Below are 27,643 nucleotides of genomic sequence, written 5' to 3'. Positions count from 1 at the left end.
GTTCCAATACACACAAAGGGAATAACCATGTGTATAGCAAAACCTGTGTTACTGCAATCCTTTTCTGTGAAAAATACTTAATTTTCTTGAAAAACTTCAGGGGTGCCAACATTTACGGCCATGACTGTATATGTTGTACATCTTGGCAAGAAATTTACCTTTCTAATAGACTTCATAAAAAAATGTTATTTCCTTTTAATAGAAATCATGGCTTTGTCCAAGCTGAAGCACAGGCATGGACAAGTCCAGTAAGTGATGGTGGGCTAGCCCTCCTCTGTTCTCTCCTGTCTGATAGCACTCCTCTGGGCTCTCTCCTGTCCTATCAGACACAGAGGAGTGCTATCAGACAGGAGAGAGCCCAGGGGAGTGCTATCAGACAGGAGAGAGCCCAGGGGAGTGCTATCAGACAGGAGAGAGCCCAGGGGAGTGCTATCAGACAGGAGAGAGCCCAGAGGAGTGCTATCAGACAGGAGAGAGCCCAGAGGAGTGCTATCAGACAGGAGAGAGCCCAGAGGAGTCCTGTCAGACAGGAGAGAGCCCAGAGGAGTCCTGTCAGACAGGAGAGAGCCCAGAGGAGTCCTGTCAGACAGGAGAGAGCCCAGAGGAGTCCTGTCAGACAGGAGAGAGCACAGAGGAGTCCTGTCAGACAGGAGAGAGCACAGAGGAGTCCTGTCAGACAGGAGAGAGCACAGAGGAGTCCTGTCAGACAGGAGAGAGCACAGAGGAGTCCTGTCAGACAGGAGAGAGCACAGAGGAGTCCTGTCAGACAGGAGAGAGCACAGAGGAGTCCTGTCAGACAGGAGAGAGCACAGAGGAGTCCTGTCAGACAGGAGAGAGCACAGAGGAGTCCTGTCAGACAGGAGAGAGCACAGAGGAGTCCTGTCAGACAGGAGAGAGCACAGAGGAGTCCTGTCAGACAGGAGAGAGCACAGAGGAGTCCTGTCAGACAGGAGAGAGCACAGAGGAGTCCTGTCAGACAGGAGAGAGCACAGAGGAGTCCTGTCAGACAGGAGAGAGCACAGAGGAGTCCTGTCAGACAGGAGAGAGCACAGAGGAGTCCTGTCAGACAGGAGAGAGCACAGAGGAGTCCTGTCAGACAGGAGAGAGCACAGAGGAGTCCTGTCAGACAGGAGAGAGCACAGAGGAGTCCTGTCAGACAGGAGAGAGCACAGAGGAGTCCTGTCAGACAGGAGAGAGCACAGAGGAGTCCTGTCAGACAGGAGAGAGCACAGAGGAGTCCTGTCAGACAGGAGAGAGCACAGAGGAGTCCTGTCAGACAGGAGAGAGCACAGAGGAGTACTAGCCCACCCTCACTTACTGGACTTTGTCCATGCCTGTGCTTCAGCTTGGACAAAGCCATGAATTTTAAGCCATGATTTCCATAAAAAGGCAATACCGTATATACTCGAGTGTAAGCCGAGTTTTTCAGCACGACTTTTCGTGCTGAAAAGGCCCCCCCTCTGCTTATACTCGAGTGAACTCTCCGCCTGTCAATCCCTTCTCAGTGGTCTTCAACCTGCGGACCTCCAGATGTTGCAAAACTACAACTCCCAGCATGCCCGGACAGCCATCGGCTGTCCGGGCATGCTGGGAGTTGTAGTTTTGAAACCTCTGGAGGTCCGCAGGTTGAAGACCACTGCGGCCTTTGTCATCATCCAGACCCCCCCTTTTGTTTTCTACTCACCTCCCCTCGGTGGGAAGGAAGGGTGAGCTGGTACGGGCCATCTATGCTGCAGGGACCAGTGATGTTGCATTGACGACGACGCACAGGGACACCAACGGCTGTCCGGGCATGCTGGGAGTTGTAGTTTTGCAACATCTGGAGGTCCACAGGTTGAAGACCACTGATTAAGGGGGGGGGGGATGATGACTTCAACCTGCGGACCTCCAGAGGTTTCAAAACTGCAACATAGTTTTGCAACATCTGGAGGTCCGCAGGTTGAAGACCACTGATGAAGGGATTGACAGGCGGTGATGATGAAGGGGGGGGGGGGGATAATGACATGGGGGGGGGATGATGTATTTCCCACCCTAGGCTTATAGTCGAGTCAATAACTTTTCCTGGGTTTTTGGGGTGAAATTAGGGGCCTCGGCTTATATTCGAGTATATACGGTAGCATTTTCTTATGAAGTATATTAGAAAGGTTAATGTTTTGCCAAGATGTACAACATATAAAAAGTTTTTGTATCTGACAGTGCCAATTTAAGTAAAGTGTGAATTATGTTGTAGATTACTTTATTTTATAACTCAGCAGGATTCATCACCAAGAAACAATATTCAGTAGATATGTTGAGGTTTCTATAACCTTGAGTCCTGCAGACTGTAAAACCAAGAATTGAAAAACCTATATATGTTGTTATCATACTAGGTCAAACTTCACAACTACAGAGAAAGAATGACAAAGAAAATTATGTGACTGAGGCACAATTTACGGTAATAAGGGGTTGTCTAAATGTAAAAAAATAAATAAAATAAAAATAAATACACCAGAACAAGACCAATGGCAGCGCAAAAAAAAACCTAGAACCTAGATGTACAATACATCTCTATCCACCCGAATTGAGACATAGAAACATAGGATGTGTCGGCAGATAAGAACCATTTGGCCCATCTAGTCTGCCCAATAATATGAATACTATAAATAGTCACTGGCCCTATCTTATATGAAGGATAGCCTTATGCTTATCCCATGCATGTTTAAACTCCTTCACTGTATTTGCAGTGACCATCTCTGCAGGAAGGCTATTCCATGCATCCACTACTCTCTCAGTAAAGTAATACTTCCTGATATTACTTTTAAACCTTTGCCCTTCTAATTTAAAACTATGTCCTCTTGTGGTAGTTTTTCTTCTTTTAAATATGCTCTCCTCCTTTACCGTGTTGATTCCCTTTATGTATTTTAAAGTCTCTATCATATCCCCTCTGTCTCTTCTTTCTTCCAAGCTATACATGTTAAGGTCCTTTAAAGGGGTACTCCGGTGCTTAGACATCTTATCCCCTATTCAAAGCATAGGGGATAAGATGCCTGATCGCGGGAGTCCCGCAGCTGGGGACGCCCGTGATCATGCACGCGGCACCCCGTTAGTAATCAGTCCCCAGAGCGTGTTTGCTCTGGGTCTGATTATGCTCGACCGCAGGGCCGGCGGCGTGTGACGTCACGCCTCCGCCCCAGTGTGACGTCATGCTCCGCCCCTCAATGCAAGCCGACGGGAGGGGGCGTGATAGTGATAGCTCCAGGGACCGATTACTAACGGGGTGCCGCGTGCATGATCACGGGCGTTCCCAGCTGCGGGACTCCCGCGATCAGGCATCTTATCCCCTATCCTTTGGATAGGGGATAAGATGTCTAAACACCGGAGAACCCCTTTAACCTTTCCTGGTAAGTTTTATCCTGCAATCCATGTACTAGTTTAGTAGCGCTTCTCTGAACCCTCTCTAGAGGATCTATATCCTTCTGGAGATACGGCCTCCAGTACTGCGCACAATACTCCAAGTGAGGTCTCACCAGTGTTCTGTACAACGGCATGAGCACTTCTCTCTTTCTACTGCTTATACCTCTCCCTATACATCCAAGCATTCTGCTAGCATTTCCTGGTGCTCTATTACATTGTCTTCTTACCTTTAAGTCTTCTGAAATAATGACTCCTAAATCCCTCTCCTCAGATACTGAGGTCAGGACTGTGTTAAATAATCTATATTCTGCCCAAGGGTTTTTACGCCCCAGGTGCATTATCTTGCACTTATCTACATTAAATTTCAGTTGCCAGAGTTCTGACCATTCTTCTAGTTTGCCTAAATCCTTTTCCATTTGGCGTATCCCTCCAGGAACATCAACCCTGTTACATATCTTTGTGTCATCAGAAAAAAAGACATACCTTACCATCGAGACGTTTTGCGATATCACTAATGAAGATATTAAACAATACTGATCCCAGTACAGATCCCTGAGGTATCCCACTGGTGACAAGACCTTGCTCTGAACAAATTTCCTTTAATCCTCATTCTAGCAAGATATCCTCACATATGATTCAAGGCACACACCCTGATAACCCATTATCATAGTTTAATGTGTGAATAGCCACACCAAAAGCTTACACACTGTTCACTTAGCCCAATAATAGACTAACACTCCATTTTCTATAGAAATCATTTTTAGTAGTCCTTACAGGAGGAAATACAATACGGTTAGGTTCACACTACAGAATTTTTAGCTGGAGATTACAAGTGCGCCCAACGCTGACTGAATAAGCCCAGACTTTGCTAGAAATGGGATTTTGCTGCACCAAAATTTCTCAGCAGAATTCCACTTTGAAATCCCACTCGGAAATTTCGTAGTGTGACCCTAGCCTAAATGTGGCGGTATTTTGGATAAGTATTTGTTAAAACTAAGATTAAGACAAAGAGAGTAAGTATTTCTATTGTTTTGGCTTACTAAGGCTAGGTTCACATCTAAAACTAGCAATACACTTGTAGTATATGTTGACTGGTATTAAAACAAACCTTTACTTACCTCCCGCGCTATAGCGTAGCCACCTGTAGTTATTTTGGTCCAACAAGAACAATGGATCCTTTGGGTGTACGCTATGGTATATTTCAGCATACCAGTCAGCCAATTTGCTAATGTATAGGGATAGTTTCAGATTTGAGCCTAGCCAAATACTGAAGTAAAATACTGCTGTGTGACCTTAAAAGGAGTACTGCCGTCTTAGACACTTATCCCCTATACGCAGAATAGGGGATAAGTGATTGTCTTATCTCACGTACAGGGACCAGACATTGCCGCAGCTCTGCGCGGCTAATGCGCTTGTCGTCAACCTCACTGAGGTCAATGAGATGCCCCTCCATACAGCTCTATGGGAGAGGCGGGGATGCACAAACACTGCATCTCCGCCCTTCCCATAGAGATACATGGGGGGGACGTGCCGGCCGCAGCATCATGCTGGGGCCAGCATTCCTCCTGCACAGGAGAGAGCCGGGGCTCCGTACTGGAGATCCTAGGGGATAAATGTCTATGGCTGCAGATCTCCTTTAAAATAGGTTGACAATCATCATACTGGTGCATTTGTGTGGATTTTGGCGCAGAATTGCTGTGGCTATTGGTGCAGAGTTTGTGAATGGTTTAAGAAAAAAATGCATCTGCAATGTTTCGGACACCAAAATTGGCTTGCTGTGGATTGAAGATCCCCACTACAGGTCAATTTATGGTCAGATTTTTTTTTTTCACAGCATGTTGAAGATATTTCTTCAAACTCCATGTACACTGCTGCTGTACACTGAGTTTTTTGTACGCAAATCCGTGGCAGAAAACATACAGCACATCCACCCTGTATGAACATACCCTTACAGACTTAAATGGGCACGGTCATCAACATTATTTTTTGATATGTTGTAGTACATATGTACTACAACATATCTCTAATATATTTTAATATATTTTTTTTTTTTTTTTTTTTTTTATTATTAACATGTTCTAATTTATGTTTGAAAACCGGCCACTAGGGGTCTCCCTCCTAGTGGCCGGCTGCAGGCTGGCGTGACGTCACGCCTGAAAAAGGACTGATGCGGCCTGGCATCGGTCCTTTTTCATTCAGCCTGCGCTCGCTCCCTGCCCTGACACGCCGGTCCCGCCTCCCGCACATGAAACCGCTGCTGCTGCCGCCCCTGCCGGACTCTGCAGTATGTAAGTATGGAATAATAGAGCGGGGATCATGAATGTAAACGGGGGTTGGGGGAGAGCGGGGTAGTTCGCCAGCATTTATTGTTTTCATTTACTAGATTAGACCAATGTATATGGAGGGTTAACTTTTAGTATTAACCTATAGATTCCCCTAGGGGAACCCAAAAAATCCCTATTTTCCCATATACTTATTTTCTTTATAGCTTTATTAATTATTGAAAAAAGTGTATTGAAGAAAAACAGAACTTCACACCATTAAAATTATAGCTCAGCTGCAGCTCGGTCTTACTGCTTTGCTACTAAGTATATTGTTCTATATGTAGAGGCTTTCTTACTTGAACACTCTGACTGAACAATAGAGGACAAGTCAGAAAGCCTCTACATATAGAACAATATACTTAGTAGCAAAGCAGTAAGACCGAGCTGCAGCTGAGCTATAATTTTAATGGTGTGAAGTTCTGTTTTTCTTTAATGCACTTTTTTCAATAATTAATAAAGCTTGCGGGAATACCATAAAGATAATAGGTATATGGGAAAATAGGGATTTTTGGGTTCCCCTAGGGGAATCTATAGGTTAATACATTTATTGTTTTCAACACGGGGGGGGGGGGGGGGGGTAGCGCGGCAACATTCATTGTTTTCAACACGGGGTGCCTCCAGCTGTTTCATTACTACAACTCCCAGCATGCCCTGACAGCCAATAGATGTCAGGGCAAGCTGGGAGTTGTAGTGGTGAAACAGCTGAAGGCACCCAGTATAGATGAAGTAAGGGCGGAAGTGTCAGACCCAGCAGGCATCAGTGACGTGGTGCCTGCTGGGGAAGTCTGCCTGGTAGTGAGCGCACTACCATGCAGACAAAAAGGTATTTTTAATATAGTAAAAAAAAATAATTTAAAGCAGGGAGGGGGTTAGGGATAGATGGGCAATAGGCAGGGACAGAAAAAAAAAAAAAAAAGATGGTGGGAGCTACCCTTTAAAAGGATAACTCCAGAATGTAACAAACTTACATAAGTGTTAGATAGCAAGGGGGGGGGCGGGGGGCGGGTTGGGGATACCAACCACTGACCCCCCCCCCCCCCCCGCAATCTCCCAAATGGCTCCCCGGCTCCCTGCGTGGAATGAGCATTTTTGACCACAGCGCGAAGCTGCGGCCAACACTCCATGCAGTTCTATGGCCGAGCCGGAGATTGCCGAAAGCAGCGCTCCAGCTCTCCCATAGAGCTACATGGAGGGGGCAGCCACCGCTTCCTGCAGCTGTTGAAAATGCTTGTTTCATGCAGGGAACCGGGGCGCCATTCGGGAGATCGCAGGGGGTCTGACCGCTGGGGCCCCCAGTGATCTCCCGAACGGCACCCTGGCTCCCTGCATGGAACGAGCATTTTTGACATCTAACACTTATCCCCTATTCTTAGGATAGGGGATAAGTTGTTACATCCCGGAGGTATCCTTTAAAGCATACCTCTCATGCTATAGTCAATTTTCTGAAAAAATCACTATCATGTCGCACTGTGCACAAGTGCCTTTCTCCCGGCAGCATATAACTCCTGTAATATATGAAGCTTCCCAACCAGTCTCCACAGCACCCATATCCAGCATCACGCTGTAATGTGATTCTACAGCACTGGGTCTTCTGTTAGACACAGTTGCATAGAAATATACAGCAGAGAGGCACCCAAATGACTATCATGAGCAAAGCTGCACAATAGTCATTTGTCAAAAAAAGCATGAGAGATACCCTTTAATTTATTGCGCTCAAGTTAAATACATTTCGCTAAGACAGTTTCTTTGTGGATCTATGCCTATAACAGCGGCCTAACAAACGCATCTTGGCTCTGTTTGCCTTTACATTAACAAGCATATGAATGGGTTAACCATTATATATTAGCTCAGACAAATTAAAGAGGATTAAGTGGAGATAAGACACTTTAAGATGATATATTCATTAGCCCACAAGCTTTGAGGTCTCAAAATAATGTTTTGTTTTCAGGCTATAAAAGGAAATCCCTGCCAGGATAGATAGAGTACCAGTCAGAGACCATTACCAAACGTTATATTCATTATGTCAAATGCTGGAACAGACCAGAGCCTGCTTGCTAAGAGTAACAGATAGAAATAAGATGAAACACAACCAAAATATCGGATGTGAAAACGGAATATTTATTCGTGAAAACAGAAAAAAAAAATAAAAGTAGAAAACCTTTCCCTATGGACTCATCAATACAGTATGTGAGTACAGTGTGAGTATGGAAGTAAATATGGAATTCTGCAGACTCCAGGATACACGGGTGAGGATTTTTTTTTTATCCAGGGTGTAAGCACTTATAGCAACAAACAAAAACATGACACTAGCAAGGTTGAGATCTGTCACTTAGTCTTGAGAACCTAGGGTAAAGGGCAGCAAAGTTTAACTATTACAACATGGTTACATAGGTCATTTGAACTATAAGCCAACAAAAAAAAACTCCCTGTTCTTGACACATAAAACATTAGTTATCTGAAATAGTACAACGAGCCAATGGAGCCTACATATCTGGCTTTCCTTCTACGCCGTCTCATCTGAGTGCTACTTGTCCTTCAGGATTGGACAGCAACCTTTACACTGTTAAGTGCAGCAAATAGGACAGAGCAAATGAGCCATGTATTAAAGTCAATACCGTGTGCATAACAGGTGCTTAACGAAATCTTTGGATGATATTAGAAGTATGATAAGCTGCAGAGACATAGAGAAACTATTAAAATGCTCAGTGATCTGTCATGTCTCCAATACCATATCTGGGGGCAGCATACAAGAGGCTCAAGAGATACTAAACTCAAGGACATATAATATCCTGTTTATAAAAATGCTCTTATGTTTACATAAAAAGCTACTGAAAGAGGACGTCCAAAGAGTCTTTAGCCCCAGCGGTGGGAGACATAGGCCTCGTTGGGTGGTACAGTTGCTGAGGAAACCATACCACGCTTAGCTACGTTCATGTTCAGCTAAGCACTTTTGAACAGGACCTTTTGCAGAGCGTGGTACGGTTGCCTTGGCAACTGTATCATCCAGCGTGGCCTGTCTCCCCCCACACTGAAGCTGAAGATTGCCTGGGCTCACAACTCTGGACGAACACATTAAAGGAAATATCTTATGCCAGAAAATGTATCCCTTATCCACAGGATCTACTGTACGGGGCCCCAGCTCTCCCTGGGAGCAGTGCTTCATGACCTCAGCTCGAAGCAGGGGCACCCACGCCCCCTTCATATATCTCTATAGAAGAGTCGTTCGGCTATCTTCGCCTCTCTTATAGGGGAGGGCCCTTCAAGCGGGGGTAGCGATGCACCGCTCCCAGGGAGAGCCAGGGCTACGTACAGGTTTTCCAGCATAAGACTACTCCTTTAAAGACAACCTTTGGTCTTTCCAGACCTGTCTGGAATCCATATTCACAGGATATACCATGAATGTCAGGTCCCACATCTATCTTTAGGGCAGGGTCACACAGAACAGATCTGCAGCGTATTTAACGCTGCGGTTCCGCCGATGACAGATCATACAGTGTGCCTGCGCGCACTCGCAATGTCCTTGCACACATAGCAGATGCTCTCAGCCTAGCTCAGGGAGTAGGGGGAGCTGCCGCAATGTCTGCGAGTACACTGTGCATGCGCACTGCAACTTGCAGATCGCTACGAGCAGGCAGTCACAATTCAAGGCACACTGTAAGGTCCGTCATCAGTGGATCCTCAGCGTAAAATATGCTGCGAATCCATTCCGTGTGACACTACCCTAAGGGTACAGTGGGGATCAAAAGTTTGGGCACCCCAGGTAAAAATTTGTATTAATGTGTATAAAGAAGCCAAGGAAAGATGGAAAAATCTCTAAAAGGCATCAAATTACAGATTTGACATTCTTATAATATGTCAACAAAAGTTAGATTTTATTTCCATCATTTACACTTTCAAAATAACAGAAAACAAAAAATGGCGTCTGCAAAAGTTTGGGCACCCTGCAGACTTAATATCTTGTACTGCCCCTTTGCAAAGTTGAGACCTGCCAGTGTCTCATGTATTGTTCTCAATCATCATCTGGGAAGACCAGGTGATGTCAATCTCAAAGGTTTTAAATGCCCAGACTCATCTGACCTTGCCCCAACAATCAGCACCATGGGTTCTTCTAAGCAGTTGTCTAGAAATCTGAAACTGAAAATAGTTGACGCTCACAAAGCTGGAGAAGGCTATAAGAAGATAGCAAAATGTTTTCAGATGTCAATATCCTCTGTTCGGAATGTATTTAAGAAATGGCAGTCATCAGGAACAGTGGAAGTTAAAGCAAGATCTGGAAGACCAAGTATAAATATCAGACAGGACAGCTCACATAATTGTGAGAAAAACAATTCAAAACCCACATTTGACTGCACAATCCCTCCCGAAAGATCTGGCAGATACTGGAGTTGTGGTACACTATTCCACTATAAAGAGATACTTGCATGGTACTTTTGGTCTTCATGGAAGAGTCATCTGGAGAAAACCTCTTCTACGTCCTCACCACAAAAATCAGCGTTTGAACTTTGCAAATGAACATATAGACAAGCCTGATGCATTTTGGAAACAAGTTCTGTGGACCGATGAGGATAAAATGGAACTTTCTGGACGGAATGAGCAAAGGTACGTTTGTAGAAGAATGGGAACAGAATTTAATGAAAAGAACCTCTGTCCAACTGTTAAGCATGGGGGTGGATCAATCATGCTTTGGGGTTGTATTGCAGCCAGTGGCACAGGGAACATCTCACGAGTAGAAGGAAAAATGGATTCAATAAAATTTCTGCAAATTTTGGATGCTAACTTGATGCCATCTGTGAAAAAGCTGAAGTTAAAGAGAGGATGGCTTCTACAAATGGATAATGATCCTAAACACATCTTGAAATCCACGGGGAATTACATCAAGAAGTGTAAACTGAAGGTTTTGCCATGGCCTTCACAATCTCCTGACCTCAACATAATTCAAAATCTATGGATAGACCTTAAAGGGGTATTCGAGGCAAAACCTTTTTTTTATATATATTTATCAACTGGCTCCGGAAAGTTAAACAGATTTGTAAATTAAAAAATCTTAATCCTTCCAATTGTTATTAGCTTCTGAACTTTTCTGTCTAACTGCTCAATGATGATGTCACGTCCCGGGAGCTGTTCATGATGGGAGAATATCCCCATAGGAACTGCACAGCTCCCGGGACGTGAGTCATCAGAGAGCAGTTAGACAGAAAACAACAATTCAACTTCAGAAGCTAATAACTATTGGAAGGATTAAGATTTTTTTATAGAAATAATTTACAAATCTGTTTAACTTTCTGGAGCCAGTTGATAAATAAAAAAAAGTTTTGGCCAGGAATACCCCTTTAAAAGAGCAGTGTGTGACAGACAGCCCAGAAATCTTTAAGAACTGGAAGACTTTTGTAAGGAAGAATGGGCAAAGATACCTCAAACAAGAATTGAAAGACTCTTGGCTGGCTACAAAAAGCGTTTACAAGCTGTGATACTTGCCAAAGGGGGCAGTACAAGATATTAACTCTGCAGGGTGCCTAAACTTTTGCAGACGCCATTTTTTGGTTTTCTGTAATTTTGAAAGTGTCAATGATGGAAATAAAATCTAACTTTTGTTGACATATTATAAGAATGTCTAATCTGCAATTTGATGCCTTTTAGAGAATTTTCCATCTTTCCTTGGCTTCTTTATGCACATTAATACAATTTTTTACCTGGGGTGCCCAAACTTTTGATCCCCAATGTACATTCACACACAGGATTTACTGCAGATTTAAAGTTGTAAAATCTGCAATTGCATGTGCAATCTGCCTTATAAAATCTACAGCTGCCAATTTTACCAATGTGGATCCACAACATCAGATCTGCAGCGCATTTTGTGTGTGTGAATGCACCCTTAGATCAAGTGTCAGCCAAGACGACTGTTTAATACAATTAGTTTAACTCCCATTGGCTTTAATGGGAATAACATAAATAATATAGCACTATGAGCTATGCTGTTTACACAAGTCCGGAAAAATTGTGCAAAAGAAATACCTTGGTTATTATCAGCTTCCCAACTACCCCTATTAACCAAAAGCAGGATGCAAAGGACTAGGAAGCCCCTTTAAACCTACTCTTCTTAACTTAGTTTTTTAAGGCATCAATAAAACTCATACCTATCCAAGGGTAACTAAGGTATCAAAAGGTAAATAGACTTTATGGCAAAAATTAGAACCCCCCCACGCCTATGTGGACTGCTTGTTGCAGTCTTAGGCTACTTTCACACTGCCCCTGTGCCCTGCCCTTAAAGGGGTACTCCGGTGGAAATTTTTTTCATTTATTTCTTTTTAAATCAACTGGTGCCAGAAGTTAAACAGATTAGTAAATTATTTCTATTACAAATTCTTAATCCTTCCATTACATATTAGCGGCTGTATACTACAGAGGAATTTCTTTTCTTTTGAGATTTCATTTCTGTCTGACCACAGTGCTCTCTGCTTACCTCTGCTGTCCATTTTAGGAACTGTCCAGATCAGCATATGTTTGCTATGGGGAATTTCTCCTGCTCTGGACCGTTCCTGACATGGATAGAGGTGTAAGCAGAGAGCACTGTGGTCGTGACAGAAAAGAAATCCAAACAGAAAAGAATTTCCTCTGTAGTATGCAGCCACTAATAAGTACTGGAAATATTAAGATTAATAGAAGTAATTTACAAATCTGCTTAAAGGGTTACTCCGCCCCCCAGCGTCCGGAACATTGAGTTCCGAACGCTGTGTGCGGGCTTCTGTGTTCACGCCCGCCCCCTCGTGACATCACGGCCTATCCCCTCAATGAAAGTATATGGGAATGGGACGTGATGGTCGTTACGCCCCCTCCCATAGACTTGCATTAAGGGGGCGGGACGTGACATGACGGGGCGGGACGTCACGAGGGTGCAGGCATGAACACGGAAGCCCGCACAAAGCACTCAGAACTCAATGTTCCGGATGCTGGGTAGCGGAGTAATCCTTTAACTTTCTGGCATCAGTTGATTTAAGATAAAAAAAATAAAAAAATAAGTGTTCCACCAGAGTAACCGTTAAACAGCTGTTAGGCTCTCTTTTTTGGCCTTTAACAGCTGTTATTGGGACAGGGCACAACGGGCAATAACGGGTAACATTTACAATAATGGGATCCTTCGGGCGCCGTTATTTTGTAGCGGGAGAAAAAGACGGCACATGCAGTAATTTTTCTCCCGGGTTTCCCCGTTCCCCTGCCGACCCTCAGACTGCCGTGTCCTAACAACAGAGTGAAAGAAGCCTAACATGGTCTGGAAGCTGAAAACAGTCCGCCAGCTTGTAGTTTAGAGGTCATCTTGAGGGAATTTATCAATCAAACTGACATTAATACAGAGAATGTACAACACACCAGTCAGTGCAAAATATGATGACGAAGCAGCACATACAAAACCCGTATTATTACTGCTCAGAAATGCTGGTGTAGTAGCCTCCCATTGTTTTTTGGTGTGTGCTCACTGCTTAATTTCTGCAGTGGAATTCTCTGGTAATCCAAATTTCATGGAAATTCAAATGGCAGACTGAAGAATGAACATGTTCATTCTTTTGTGAAATCCGCTCATAAATGCAGTCTGCCCAATCCAAGCACCAACAGCTGAGATTCCATTGTGTAAACCAGGCCTCCTGAGGACCAAATACTAAACATGTACGGTAAATCCAGCACTATTCTGGAAAGGATTCAGCACTGTGCAAGCAGAAAAATTTACTTCGGACATGTGACACAGACATGTTAAAATGTACCTGTTATCTAAATTATATAATACATTTTTGCAAATAACATTTTATATATTTGCAAAATATTAGTTAAAAAATTTGCAAAACTTATTCCATATGAATATAAGGCAGCATACAATGAAACGGCAGTTCCATGGAGAGGGGAGTGAGAGCAGCAGCTCTGAAGATGCAGGGGCACACGTGCTTGGTGAGCGGCTGCTCTCACTCCTCGCTCCATGGAACTGACGTTTCATTGTATGCTGCCTTATATTCATATGGAATAAGTTTTGCACCTTTGAATCTTCTGGATGGCGAGTGTGATTTCTTTCGCTATTCTTTCATATATGCTATTGCATTGAATACTCTTCAAGCTATCTGCACCACATCAGATCCCTGAAGCAGCAGGTGTTCTCTAGCACTTGATTACTCCACACATGCACCGACTGACTTGCCCCATAGTGCCTGTTAGCCACTCTACCTTCTAGCTACACTTTAAATTTGTGGTGGGCCACCACATTATCTTTTAAAGTTTAAAAGATAATGTGGTGGCCCAGCACAGGAGCTGTTCCCCCGTACCCTTGCTGCCCTGGGCCCCCTCTACACCTGTCCCCCGATGTATACATTGTTTGCGTATATGTTATACTGTATAATGCATATAGAAAGTGTTATTACTTTGAGAGGGTAACATGTGATCACCAATTGTCATGTGAGTGTAACCCAGGAGGTATCAGTGATTTAAGGGTGACCTATGGGACCCCACCAGAGTCTGTAAAAGCCCTGGGAGGAGTCTCTTTGTTCTCTTTCTGCTGTGTTGCAGTGCAGTCAAGTCCTAGAGTGTGTCTGGAGTCCATAGGAGGCCCCAAGTCAGTCCAGCAGCCACAATTCTACAAGTTAGCTGCAACCACAGCATTGTCAGTCTCAAGTCAAGTCAGTCAGTCATCTATTGTCAAGTCAGAGTGGCCTGCACTAAAATTGTCCAAATCTACTACAAGTCACGGCAAGCCCTTAGGGGTACTCCGGCCCTGAGAAATCTCATCCCCTATCCAAATAGGGGATAAGATCTCTCACCGCCGGGGTCCTGCCGCAGGGGACCCCCGCAATCTTGTATTCACCACCCACCTGTTTGAGCTACACGCCGCGGTGCCAGCTCGCAAACAGCCGGGTGGCAACCACGGGGCCGGAGTATCGTGATGTCACGACTCCGCCCCCGTGTGACGTCACCCCCCGCCCTTGCTATGCAAGTCTATGGGAGGGGGCGTGATGGACGTCACGATACTCCGGCCCCATGGTCGCCAGCTGGCAACGCGGCATGCCGCTCAAACAGGTGGGTGGCAAATACAAGATTGTGAGGGTCCCCAGCGGCGGGACCCCCGCAGTGAGACATCTTATCCCCTAGCCTTTGGATAGGGGATAAGATGTCTCAGGGCCAGAGTACCCCTTTAAGGTCTCTGAAGTGACTGGTCACCTCCGTGGGCCTGGCTACACTGTATAGACTGTACATTCTATCACTCAGTAAAGCTACTGTTGTCCGTAACTTGGCGTCAGAGTCATTATTGCCCCCCCGTGCCTAACCCAGGATCCAGCGTTATACCTTCGGGTAGTATTGAGGATAAACCACGCCCTGGCGTCACGAATACAAGGGTTTAATGCCATCTGCCCCTAGGGTAATTCCATCTGCCCCGCATCTCACACCCTCTACCACATTAATATCAGTTATGGTATTAGAGCTGAGACCCTCCTTTCCCACCGCATATCAATAATTATAGCAGGCTAGTAACTAGCCAGACAACACTGATAAAAGAAGGCAAGTCTCCGCAAATTTGTAGCCCCAACCCATCCTGCTAAAGTCATCTGGATAAGGATATGCCTGAAGTCCTGTGCAAGTCTATGGGACTTGTGGCAAATCTGTACCTTATCACTGTAATCTCCAGCTAGGAAGTTGGCGAGAGATTTAACCAGGTATCCTGCAGCAACGCCATCATCGGAGTTACGCTTTTAATAGAGATGAAGACCCTCTTTAGACCTCTTGGACATATATTTGGTGGAGAGCAGAGCCGTACAATGGACATCTAAAGCTTTATAAAGTTACTGACAACTCCTGTAAGATCATTATACACATCAGTGGACCTTCGGCTGTTGCAAAACTACAACTCCCAGCATGCCCGGACAGCCAAAGGCTGTCCGGGCATGCTGGGAGTTGTAGTTTTGCAACATCTAGAGGTCCACCGTCACTCTTTGCACAGTCACTAGCTTCAAATACAATCCCATATCAGTGACTATTATAGTAATATGATAGAATGTAGGACAAAGCCTCTATAGCCTGGCACAGAGCTGAGAAACATTTTTTTTAACTATTTACAGCCTGGTCAGTTTTGACACTAGTGTGTTATGCCAGGCACACGTGATCATACAATGACAATCCAAGTGTCATGCATATGTTCACAATGAATGGTGCAGGCAGGTGTCCCTATCAGTGCCTACTTACCAAAAAGCGGGTTGATCCAGTGCCCTGATCAATGGCCCCCACCAGAGGTCCCAGGACAAGTCTGTTGGTAGCTGCCATGCTGCTCACAGTGTGACCCGGGATGACTGCTCGGCCTCTCCCAGTCCTAATGCACGATACCCGGCGAGCCCGACTCACACATAGCCATGCCACACAGCCCGTGACATCACGGGGCGCTGACCAGGCTCAACCAATCAGGAGCTGGAGGTGTGCGGGCTGACGTCACTGACCTTCCTGCAGCTCGTCACCAGCGTCTGCTGCCCGCCTGTGTAGGTGTACGTTACGTCACGGCGCGGGGCTCTTCACTGATAGACGGGGATGACCTTGTGGTGAGCGAGCACCCTGGTCTAGCCTGGCAACCCCTATCTAGGGCTGGGTGCCCGGTCGTCGTGTATGGCTACAGTGAGCTCCGCCTCTAGGCGCCAACTCTGTGTGGAACACGTGTTCTGGCACTGTGGTAATGTCAAAGAGGGCGCGATAAACTGGTCTGACAGGTTCCAGTCAAGTGGCTGTCACAAGTGTACTTGGTTTGATGACATTAACGTGGGCATCTGTCCCATATCTGCCAGCCTACACCTGTACTCAGGAGACATACCAGCCAACATTGCTCAGCAACCTCTTTGTTGTGGAAACAATAGTGCAGTATGATGTAGAAAAGGGGCATAGGCAGGATATTCTCATGGGGGGATTAAAAAGAATAATTCTGCCACACAATGACCACATATCAGCATATAGTTACTAAATAATAAAGACTATACACAGACCAATACCCCCCATACAGTGGTAGATATCAGCGCAACACAGTTTCTAAAGCTTGTGACCCTATAAGTGATTACAGTGCATTTACATCCATTGACTCACAGGTTTCAACAGGTGAGGACTTCCAAGGGGTGGTGGGGGATATCTGTGCTGGCCAAGATCGGACACGTCCGGTGAGTGAAAGATTTTTTATTCAAATTGAATAAAAAAATCTTTTACTCACCGGACGTGTCCGATCTTGGCCAGCGCCGATATTCCCCGCCGCCCCTGGAAGTCCTCACCTGTTGAATATTGCCTAGGTCGGGGAGGCTGCAGACCAGATGTACTCTCTCATCCACGCAGACCATTGTTGTGTGTGAGTTCACACAACCGCCTTCGGTAGTTTTTTTTTACCACTTTAAATTGGACCCTGGAGTGGCGGTTTAACGCTTTGGAGCGCTCTTCTTTCTTGTTTTAGCTATTGACTCACAGGTGACAGGAATCTGCCCAGACTGCCAGGATGATGGCCTTCAGACAGACATCTTAGGGTATCTTCACCCACATTCATTTTTTTAGGAAAAAACGTATTCATTAATGTAGTAACATAGTTTGTAAGGTTGAAAAAAGACAAAGGGGGAGATTCATCAAAACCTGTCCAGAGGAAAAGTTGTCCGTAGCAACCAATCAACTTGCTTCTTTCATTTTGCAGAGGCCTTGTTAAAAATGAAAGAAGCGCTCTGATTGGTTGCCATGGGCAACTGGGCAACTTTTCCTCTGGACAGGTTTTGTGAAATCTCCCCCAAAGAGTCCATCAAGTTCAACCTAAACCCTACTGTGTTAATTGAGATGAAGGCAAAAACCCCTCCATGAGGCTGATGCCGATTGCCCCTTGACAGAGGAAAAATTCCTTCCTGACCCCAATATGGCGATCAGAATTAATCCCTGGATCAATGTTCTATCCCCATAAATCTAGTATCCATAACCTCTAATGTTATTACTCTCTAGAAAAACATCCAGGGCCCCCTTGAACTTGTTTATTGAGTCAGACATCGCAACATCATGCGGCAGAGTGTTCCATAGTCTCACTGCTCTTACAGTAAAGAATCTCTGTCTGTGATTATGGTGAAACCTTCTTTCCGTAGAGGAGGCCCCCTTGTCATGGTTACCGGCCTTGGTATAAAAGTCACTAGAAAGATCTCTGTACTGTCCATTCATATATTTGTACATTGTGATCAGATCACCCCTAAGATGTCTTTTCTCCAAACTAAATAACCCCAAGCTTGATAACCTGCTGTTTCTCATTGACTTATGTAAAAAAATAAAATAAGAGACTGTAACACATACTTTTTTGTGTACACAATAGCTCTGTTGTCTTGTTGCATGCAGCAAAATTAAACTGGGGAAGATTTAGCAAAACCAATGCAGAGGAAGAGTGGTGCAGTTGCCCATAGCAACCAATCAGATTGTTTCTTTTATTGTTCAAAGGCCTCTTTAACCCCTTAAGGACCGGAGGTTTTTCCGTTTTTGCATTTTCGTTTTTTGCTCCTTGCCTTTAAAAAATCATAACTCTTTCAAATTTACACCTAAAAATCCATATGATGGCTTATTTTTTGCGCCACCAATTCTACTTTGTAATGACGTCAGTCATTTTGCCCAAAAATCTATGGTGAAGCGGGAAAAAAAATCATTGTGCGACAAAATTGAAAAAAAAACGCTGTTTTGTAACTTTTGGGGGCTTCCGTTTCTACGTAGTACATTTTTCGGTAAAAATGACACCTGATATTTATTCTGTAGGTCCATACGATTAAAATGATACCCTACTTATATAGGTTTGATTTTGTCGGACTTCTGGAAAAAATCATAACTACATGCAGGAAAATGAATACGTTTAAAATTGTCATCTTCTGACCCCTATAACTTTTTTATTTTTCCGTGTATGGGGCGGTATGAGGGCTCATTTTTTGCGCCGTGATCTGAAGTTTTTAACGGTACCATTTTTGCATTGATAGGACTTATTGATCACTTTTATTCATTTTTAAATGATATAAAAAGTGACCAAAAATGTACTATTTTGGACTTTGGAATTTTTTTGCGCGCACGCCATTGACCGAGCGGTTTAATTAATGATATATTTTTATAATTCGGACATTTCCGCACGCGGTGATACCACATATGTTTATTTTTATTTACACTGTGTTTTTTTTTTTATTGGAAAAGGGGGGTGATTCAAACTTTTAATAGGGGAGGAGTTAAATGATCTTTATTCACTTTTTTTTTTCACTTTTTTTTTGCAGTGTTATAGGTCCCATAGGGACCTATAACACTGCACACACTGATCTTCTATGTTGATCACTGGTTTCTCATAAGAAACCAGTGATCAACGATTCTGCCGCATGACTGCTCATGCCTGGATCTCAGGCACTGAGCAGTCATTCGGCGATCGGACAGCGAGGAGGCAGGAAGGGGCCCTCCCGCTGTCCTGTCAGCTGTTCGGGATGCCGCGATTAGCCGCGGCTATCCCGAACAGCTCGACTGAGCTAGTCGGGAACTTTCACTTTTAGCCGCGCGGCTCAGCTCTGAGCGCGCGGCTAAAGGGTTAATAGCGCGCGGCGCCGCGATCGGCGCTGCGCGCTATTAGAGGCGGGTCCCGGCTTCACTATGACGCCGGGCCCGCCATGATATGATGCGGGGTTACTGTGTAACCCCGCGTTATATCAGAAGAGCAGGACCAAGGACGTACCGGTACGTCCTTGGTCCTTAAGGGGTTAAAGAAGCAATTTGAATGTTTTCTATGGGCAAGTGCACCACTCTTCCTCTGCATTGGTTTTGCTAAATCTCCCCCACTGTAACAGAAACAGTAAGCTGCACACATTGTTAGGTAGTTTTTTAGGGTATGAAAGCAAACCGTACCATAAATTGGCATCTAGTAACAAGAATGCTATTTCCTCAAGACATGGTATCAGGAGGGAAGATGTTGTAGACGTCTGGGAAGCTGGATTTAGCATAGGCTACTTTCACACTGCCTTAATGTCCGTTAATTTTTTTTTTTATATAGCCTTTAAAGACCGTTATCGAGACGGAGCACAACGGGCAATAACGGGTCCCGATGGATCCCATTTACTATAATGGGATCCTTCGGACTCCATTATTTTGTAGCGGAAGAAAAAGATGGCACATGCTGTAATTTTTCTCCTGCTATTCCCCCGGGCTCCCTCGCCGGCCGTCACACTGCCCTGTTTTAACGGCAGTGTGAAAGAATCCTTAAATGGTTTATGCTTACAGAGGTGTCTCCTGCAGGAAGAAATTTGTATTTAGGACAATGAATGCCCTTAAAGAAGATGTCAAGTGCTAAGAAATGTATCCTTTATCTGCAAGAACACATCGTCTCTGCCTCTCACATGAATGGAGGAGAAAGCGTGTTTGTACCAGCTGACTTGCTGTTGGGCAAATCGAGGCCCCATACAGGAAATTGCCGGGGGTGGGGGTTGCCCACCATCCTTTTCTTCATTGCCAGTTATATTGGCGACTTGAAAATCATCTCCCTAAGGCTAAGTTTCCACTTGTTTTTTTTTTTTCTGGCAGTTTTTGGATATCTGCCACTGCAGTTTTTGAGCCATAGCCAGAAGTGTACTCAAAAGGAATAGGACATATAAAGGAAGGACTTACACTTCTCTTCCCTTATGGATCCACTTCTGAGTTTGGCTCAAAAACTGCAGTGGCAGTATTCCAAAGACTGCCAGAAAAAAAACCAAATGAAAACCAGTTATGTTGGCGACTTGAGAATGATCTCCCTAAGGCTAAGTTTCCATTTGGTTTTTTTTTCTGGCAGTCTTTGGAATACTGCCACTGCAGTTTTTGAGCCAAACTCAGAAGTGGATCCATAAGGGAAGAGAAGTGTAAGTCCTTCCTTTATATGTCCTATTCCTTTTGAGTACACTTCTGGCTATGGCTCAAAAACTGCAGTGGCAGATATCCAAAAACTGCCAGAAAAAAAAAAAACAAGTGGAAACTTAGCCTTAGGGAGATCATTCTCAAGTCGCCAACATAACTGGCAATGAAGAAAAGGATGGTGGGCAAGAAAATAAAGGGGAAAGAAGAGAATAAGGGGAATGAGAAGAGACGTTACAAGCTGAGAAACCTCAAAAAGATTAATTAAGTTGTACTCCAGGAGGATAATTGCTGAGGGAGTGGCGAGCTAAAGGATGTGGTAGCTTGTAGTAAAACATCCCTTAGAAGTATAGATGAAGGTGAAAAGGGGAATGAAGGTGAAAGGGCAGAGGTTACACCCTGGAGGGGGAGAAATGCTCCAACAATAACAGTTAACAGGTTAGAATTCAGGTGTGAAAGTATGCCAGAATTATGTGCAGAACATGAAGGTGCTTTATTGGAAATCTGTTCTCCTGTTACATTTGAATTGTGACCCTAAGGCCATTTTCACATGTGCAGGATTCTGCAGAAGAATTCCACACAGACATTCCTCTGTAGCAGAGTCCCATTGATTTCAATGGGATTCTGCTTCACTGTTCACACGGCAGAATTTCCACGCCAGATGTTTCTGCTGCAGAAATTCCTATTGTGGAGTCCGCAGAAAGAATAGACAAGTCTATTCTTTTTGCGGATTCCGCAAAGATATGCATTGCTGTTTATGAGACTGTGGAATGTCAGTACAGAAATTTTCTGTGCGGACATTCCACCATGTGAACAAAGCCTTAGGGTACGTTCACGTGTGCGTATTTTCTGCAGCAGCTTTGCTGTAACAGATTTTGCTACACTTTGATGTGAAATATGCAGCAGATCTGCAGCAAAAATATGCCTTGTGAATGTTCCCTAAATATGCCCATACTTAAAGGGAAAATTAGAAAAAGATGAACTAGAGAGCAAAGCACAATATGGAGCAATCACTTCCCGAAGAAGTGGCATATGTGGTTATTGGGTGCCTAAGACCAGTATGCAGAAATAAAGCATAAAACATACTTGTTAAATAAAAAGAGGGAGAATAGAATTACCAGGGAAAGCTAAATTCCCTTTTCTCAACCCCCATGACCATCCTCCCTGAAGAAGGCTCCGCAAACACAGCACATTAGTATCAGATGCCTAGAGTAGTGGGCAAGTAGTAGTCAGGAACTGGGAGCAAGCCAAGGAAAATATTTAATTGACTCACATAAATATAGCCATATTGTTAGCATAGTCCAAGAGTAGAAGAGGACACCATTCCTGAAGTTGTGGAACCACATGGGGCTACAAGAGAACAGCAGTTACTGTGACAGTCTATCCAGGAAAAAAGGGGCAATGTGGCATCAGTAGATCAAATGTCGACCGCAAGCCTTTGAGAGATTTTATCTAATATTGCAACAATGTAAATTGAAGGGTGGCAGTCTATGCTGAACAGTGGAAACCATGAACCAAGAAGTAGTAAAATCTGGGGAGAGAAGGGTCCAGCTAAACCTAACAAACAGTAAAAGTTAGAAGTCAGATGTAGGTGGCCACAGAAGAAGAAGGCGAGGCTCCTCAACAGTATCTGCTGGACTATGGTAAGGCTGAGTGATGACTTCTTTGGGAAGCATGTAAGAAGAAACATACTACCATTCTTGAAGACAATGAGCTTTAAAGGGGTTCTCCGGTGCTTAGACATCTTATCCCCTATCCAAAGGATAGGGGATAAGATGCCTGATCACGGGAGTCCCGCAGCTGGGGACGCCCGGAATCATGTACGCGGCACCCCGTTCGTAATCAGTCCCCAGAGCGTGTTCGCTCCGGGTCTGATTACGGTCGACCGCAGGGTCGGCGGCGTGTGACGTCCCGCCCCCGTGTGAGGTCACGCTCCGCCCCTCAATGCAAGCCTACGGGTTGATAGCTATCACGCCCCCTCCCGTAGGCTGGCATTGAGGGGCGGAGCATGATGTCACACGGGGGCGTGACGTCACACGCCGCCGGCCCTGCGGTGGACCGTAATCAGACCCGGAGCGAACACGCTCCGGGGACTGATTACGAACGGGGTGCCGTGTGCATGATCCCGGGCGTCCACAGCTGCGGGACACCCGCGATCAGGCATCTTATCCCCTATCCTTTGGATAGGGGATAAGATGTGTATGCACCGGATGTGTATGCATTTTCGTTTTTTCCTCCTTACCTTTAAAAAATCATAACTCTTTCAATTTTGCACCTAAAAATCCATATGATGGCTTATTTTTTGCGCCACCAATTCTACTTTGTAATGACATCAGTCATTTTACCCAAAAATCTACGGCTAAACAGAAAAAAAAATCATGTGAGACAAAATTGAAAAAAAAAAACGCCATTCTGTAACTTTTTCGGTAAAAATGACACCTTATTTTTATTCTGTAGGTCCATATGGTTAAAATGATACCCTACTTATATAGGTTTGATTTTGTCATACTTCTGGAAAAAATCATAACTACATGCAGGAAAATGTATACATTTAAAATTGTCACCTTCTGACCCCTATAACTTTTTTAATTTTCCGCGTATGGGGCGGTATGAGGGCTCATTTTTGCATTGATAGGACTTATTGATCGCGTTTTATTCATTTTTTCATTAAATAAAAAGTGACCAAAAATGCACTATGTTGGACTTTGGAAATTTTTTGCGCGTACGCCATTGACCATGCGGTTTAATTAACGATATATTTTTATAATTCGGACATTTCCGCAAGCGGTGATACCACATATGTTTATTTTTATTTACACATTTTTTTGGGGGGGAAAAGGGAATGATTCAAACTTGTATTAGGGGAGGTGTTAAATGATCTTTATTCACTTTTTTTTCACTTTTTTTCCCCCAATGTTATAGCACTTCACACACTGATCTTTTACATTGATCAGTGGTTTCTCATAAGAAACCACTGATCGATGATTCTGCCGCTTGACTGCTCATGCCTGGATCTCAGGCACTGAGCAGTCATTTGGCGATCGAACAGCATGGAGGCAGGTAGGGATCCTCCGGCTGTCATGTAAGCTGTTCGGGATGCCGCGGCGATCCCAAACAGCTCCATGAGCTAACCGGCATGGTTTTACTTTCACTTTAGACGCGGCGTTCAACTTTGAACGCCACGTCTAAAGGGTTAATAGCGTGCTGCACCGCAATCAATGCCGCGCGCTATTAGCCACGGGCCCGACCTGCTATGATGCGGGGCCATGGCATTATAGATCGGGAGCGGACTCATGATGTATCGGTATGTTATGGGTCCTTAAAGGACAACTGCAGTGGTAAACATTCATATATGCCCGTGCCCAGGCCTCAAAAATAAACAAAATAAACTTATACATACCTTCCTACAAGCCCCCGTTGATCCAGCACAGGCCTCACGGTCCAGCAGTGCTGATGTCATTCCACTTCCTGGGGATGGGGACACCGCAGAGCCGTCGGCGTATCACCGGCCGTGATGATGTCCTGCCCCGGCCTGTGATAGGCTGAGCCCACTGTCATGTAAGGAGCTCTGGCCGGCTTCTTACATGACAGTGGGCTCAGCCTATCACCGACCGAGGTGGGACATCGCTACGGCCGGTGATACGCCAACAGCTCTGCGGCGTCCCCGTCCCGAGGAAGTGGAATGACGTCAGCACTGCCGGACTGTGAGGCCTGTGCCGGACCAACGGGGGCTTGTAGGAAGGTATGTATAAGTTTATTTTATTTATTTTTGAGGCCTGGGCACGGGCATATATAAATGTTTACCACTGCAGTTGTCCTTTAAGAGGTTAAAGGGGTTATCCAGGAAAAAAACTTTTTTTTATATATCAACTGGCTCCAGAAAGTTAAACAGATTTGTAAATTACTTCTATTAAAAAATCTTAATCCTTTCAGTACTTATGAGCTTCTGAAGTTAAAGGGGTATTCCAGGCAAAACCTTTTTTATATATATCAACTGGCTCCGGAAAGTTAAACAGATTTTTAAATTACTTCTATTAAAAAATCTTAATCCTTCCAATAGTTATTAGCTTCTGAAGTTTTCTGTCTAACTGCTCAATGCTGATGTCACGTCCCGGGAGCTGTGCATGATGGGAGAATATCCCCATAGGAACTGCACAGCTCCCAGGACGTGAGTCATCAGAGAGCAGTTAGACAGAAAACAACAACTCAACTTCAGAAGCTAATAACTATTGGAAGGATTAAGATTTTTTAATAATAATTTATTTTCAAAGTAATTTACAAATCTGTTTAACTTTCCGGAGCCAGTTGATATATGAAAAAAAGTTTTGGCCTGGAATACCCCTTCAAGGTTGTTCTTTTCTGTCTAAGTGCTCTCTGATGACACGTGTCTCGGGAACTGCCCAGTTTAGAAGCAAATCCCCATAGCAAACCACTTCTAAACGGGGCGGTTCCCGAGACACGTGTCATCAGAGAGCACTTAGACAGAAAAGAACAAACTTAACTTCAGAAGCTCATAAGTACTGAAAGGATTAAGATTTTTTAATAGAAGTAAATTACAAATCTGAAGAAAGAAAAAAAGGGTGCAAGTGCAGCTCACAATTAGTGTATAAACACTGCCTGAGGTCAACAGGGCATGCAACTATACCACAGTTGCAAAAATAATAAAATATGTGAAAAAGAAATATATTGCCCGGACCTTCCAAGGTAGTGTAATTTAATTATATGAACAATAGAAAACTGGGTCGTACTCCAATAATAATTCAATGGTTATTTATTTAAAATGTATAGTGTATTATTCCTCACAGGGCCCTTGTGAGAAGAAACACATATAATAGATATACAAAATTAGATATATAAAATTAAAATATAGAAATATTATAAAAATGTATCACTGGCATATAGAATAGCTCTATGTTGATGAATTCATATATCGTCTTTAGAGTATTGTAAAGGTATAAATGTCCTTTTGTATGATAATTATAAGTCAAAGTGGATACTCTGTTACCGGTCCTGGGTGATGTGGCTGTGTCAGCTCCCGTGCCCGGATGGCGGTCAACGGTCCTAGATGGTGCTGTGGCTTTATCTTTCAAGATCCAGGTGTTTATGCGGTAATGGTCGTCCCAGGCTAGTGGCACTGGCAGGTGCCGATGGTGAATTCGCCGGGAGGCCGTGCGCTGGCAGGTGCTGCTGGAAATTTGTCAGGAGACCAAGCGCTGGCAGGCGCTGATGGTATCGATCTCCTCACCGCTGGACTTGGAAGCCGGAGACTACACGCTGGGTAGATGGAGCTTGCCTCGTGTAGATGGCGTGTGACGTCAGCTTGAGCCGGAGCTGACCAGGTAAAATCAGGACCGGACACTAGTCTAGGTCGACTAATGCGTGGGGAATCCACAATGTGATGGATTTGCTCCGTAAACTAGAGCTTAGATTCATAAAGAGCATAAATGCCAGTGAACAAAATCGGTGCATAAGACTAGACGCGTTTCAGGGTTCTCAGATACGACCCTTTCCTCAGTAGTCAGTTGACTACTGAGGAAACAATCTCATTTTTAATTTTTATCATACAATCTCATTTTTAATTTGGTGGCCTGTTGCATGTACTGCTAGGGATTACTGTTAACTCGTTTTAGATGTGAAAACTGGCTATATAGTATACCATCTCATACATGGTGAGGATGTGAACTGTGGTAATGTAATAAAGAATTTTTTCTACAACAAATCCATTTGTCAGTCACATAAAAATGTTTTTACGATACGTGGATGATATCTTCATCATCTGGGAAAGCACAAAGAACCAGTTTGACAAATTTACAAAATATTTGAATAATAATAATGTCAATATGTTTTTTACCTCCATGTATGGAGACCAGTCCTTAGAATTTTTGGACGTGCAGATTGGCATACAGAACAACTACAGGTTTTCGTAAAGAGACAGCAAAAAAATTTTTTATTACAATACCACAGTTCACATCCTCACCATGTACGAGATGGTATACCATATAGCCAGTTTTTACGTCTAAAACGAGTTAACAGTAATCCCTAGCAGTACATACAACAGGCCACCGAATTAAAAATGAGATTGTATCAGAGACAATATCTGAAACCAGTTGTCAAACAAGCATATAAAAGAGCAGAAAAAAATTAATTGTTCTCAGATATTAAGGCAAAAGTCAAAGGATATAGATGAGAATAGCAGGCGCTTCATTTTTTCTTTTGACAATACCCCAATGAATGAAACAATAAAAAATGCCATATTCAAGAATTGGTACATACTTGAACAAGACGAAGGCCTTCATGCAACAGCTATAAAAAAAAAAAAACATTATTAGGGTACATTCCCACATGGCGTATTTGCTGCGTATTTGCTGCTGCGTATTTTATTTTCTCTGTTGAAGTCAATGGGTAGGAAAATACGCAGCACCAAATACGCAGCAAATACGCAGCAAAATACGCCGTGTGGGAACGTACCCTTACTTACAAAAAAAAACACCACCATTGGTGAATATATTAAACATAGGAAAAACAGAAATAAGAAGAGAAACACTACTTGCTTGACTAAAGCAGCTCATTTCGGTAGTTTCCCTTGCAAACAGAATTTAGCCAAGTCCTCATTCAGACTAGGCGGAAAAATCATAAATGTGAAACAATTTATCACATGCCGCAGTACGTTAGTTGTCTATTGTATTGTTTGCCCGTGCAGCTTTTATTACATAGGCAAAACTAAACGGCAATTGTTCAAGCGTTTTAGAGGACATGTATATTCTTTAACCCCTTAAGGACGCAGCTCATTTTCACCTTAAGGACGCAGCCCTCCTTTGCAAATCTGACCACTGTCACTTTAAGCATTAATAACTCTGGGATGCTTTAACTTTTCATTCTGATTCCGAGATTGTTTTTTCATGACATATTCTACTTCATGATAGTTGTAAATTTTTTTCCATATTTGCATAATTTCTTGGTGAAAAATTCCCAAATTTGATGAAAAATTCGAAATTTTAGCATTTTTTTTAACTTTGAAACTCTCTGCTTATAAGGAAGATGGACATCCCAAATAAATTATGTATTGATTC

At 43.8% G+C, this 27,643-nt stretch overlaps 2 protein-coding genes across 6 annotated transcripts in view; one reads left to right on the top strand and one right to left on the bottom strand.

Annotated features, from left to right (window-relative positions):
- GK (glycerol kinase) overlaps positions 1-16,133 on the bottom strand; it is a 100,541-nt gene extending 84,408 nt beyond the window's left edge. For all 4 annotated transcript variants that reach the window (XM_056556136.1, XM_056556139.1, XM_056556137.1 and 1 more), the window contains exon 1: positions 15,930-16,133. In XM_056556136.1, the coding sequence (XP_056412111.1) occupies positions 15,930-16,007 (78 nt within the window). In that variant the 5' untranslated portion in view covers positions 16,008-16,133. The remainder of the gene's footprint in view (positions 1-15,929) is intronic.
- A 20-nt stretch (positions 16,134-16,153) lies between these two features.
- TASL (TLR adaptor interacting with endolysosomal SLC15A4) overlaps positions 16,154-27,643 on the top strand; it is a 71,626-nt gene continuing 60,136 nt past the window's right edge. The window contains exon 1 of one of the 2 annotated variants that reach the window (XM_056556141.1): positions 16,154-16,216. The gene's annotated coding sequence lies outside the window, so the exon portion shown is untranslated. Of the gene's footprint in view, positions 16,217-16,324; positions 16,405-27,643 lie in introns of those variants that run through there. The other variant, XM_056556140.1, reaches the window with a different exon arrangement.

Source organism: Hyla sarda, chromosome 2 (assembly GCF_029499605.1).
Source record: "Hyla sarda isolate aHylSar1 chromosome 2, aHylSar1.hap1, whole genome shotgun sequence".
Classification (NCBI taxonomy): Eukaryota; Metazoa; Chordata; class Amphibia; order Anura; family Hylidae; genus Hyla; species Hyla sarda.
The sequence above is the reverse complement of the archived record's forward strand: the minus strand, read 5'-3'. Positions and strand labels throughout refer to the sequence as shown.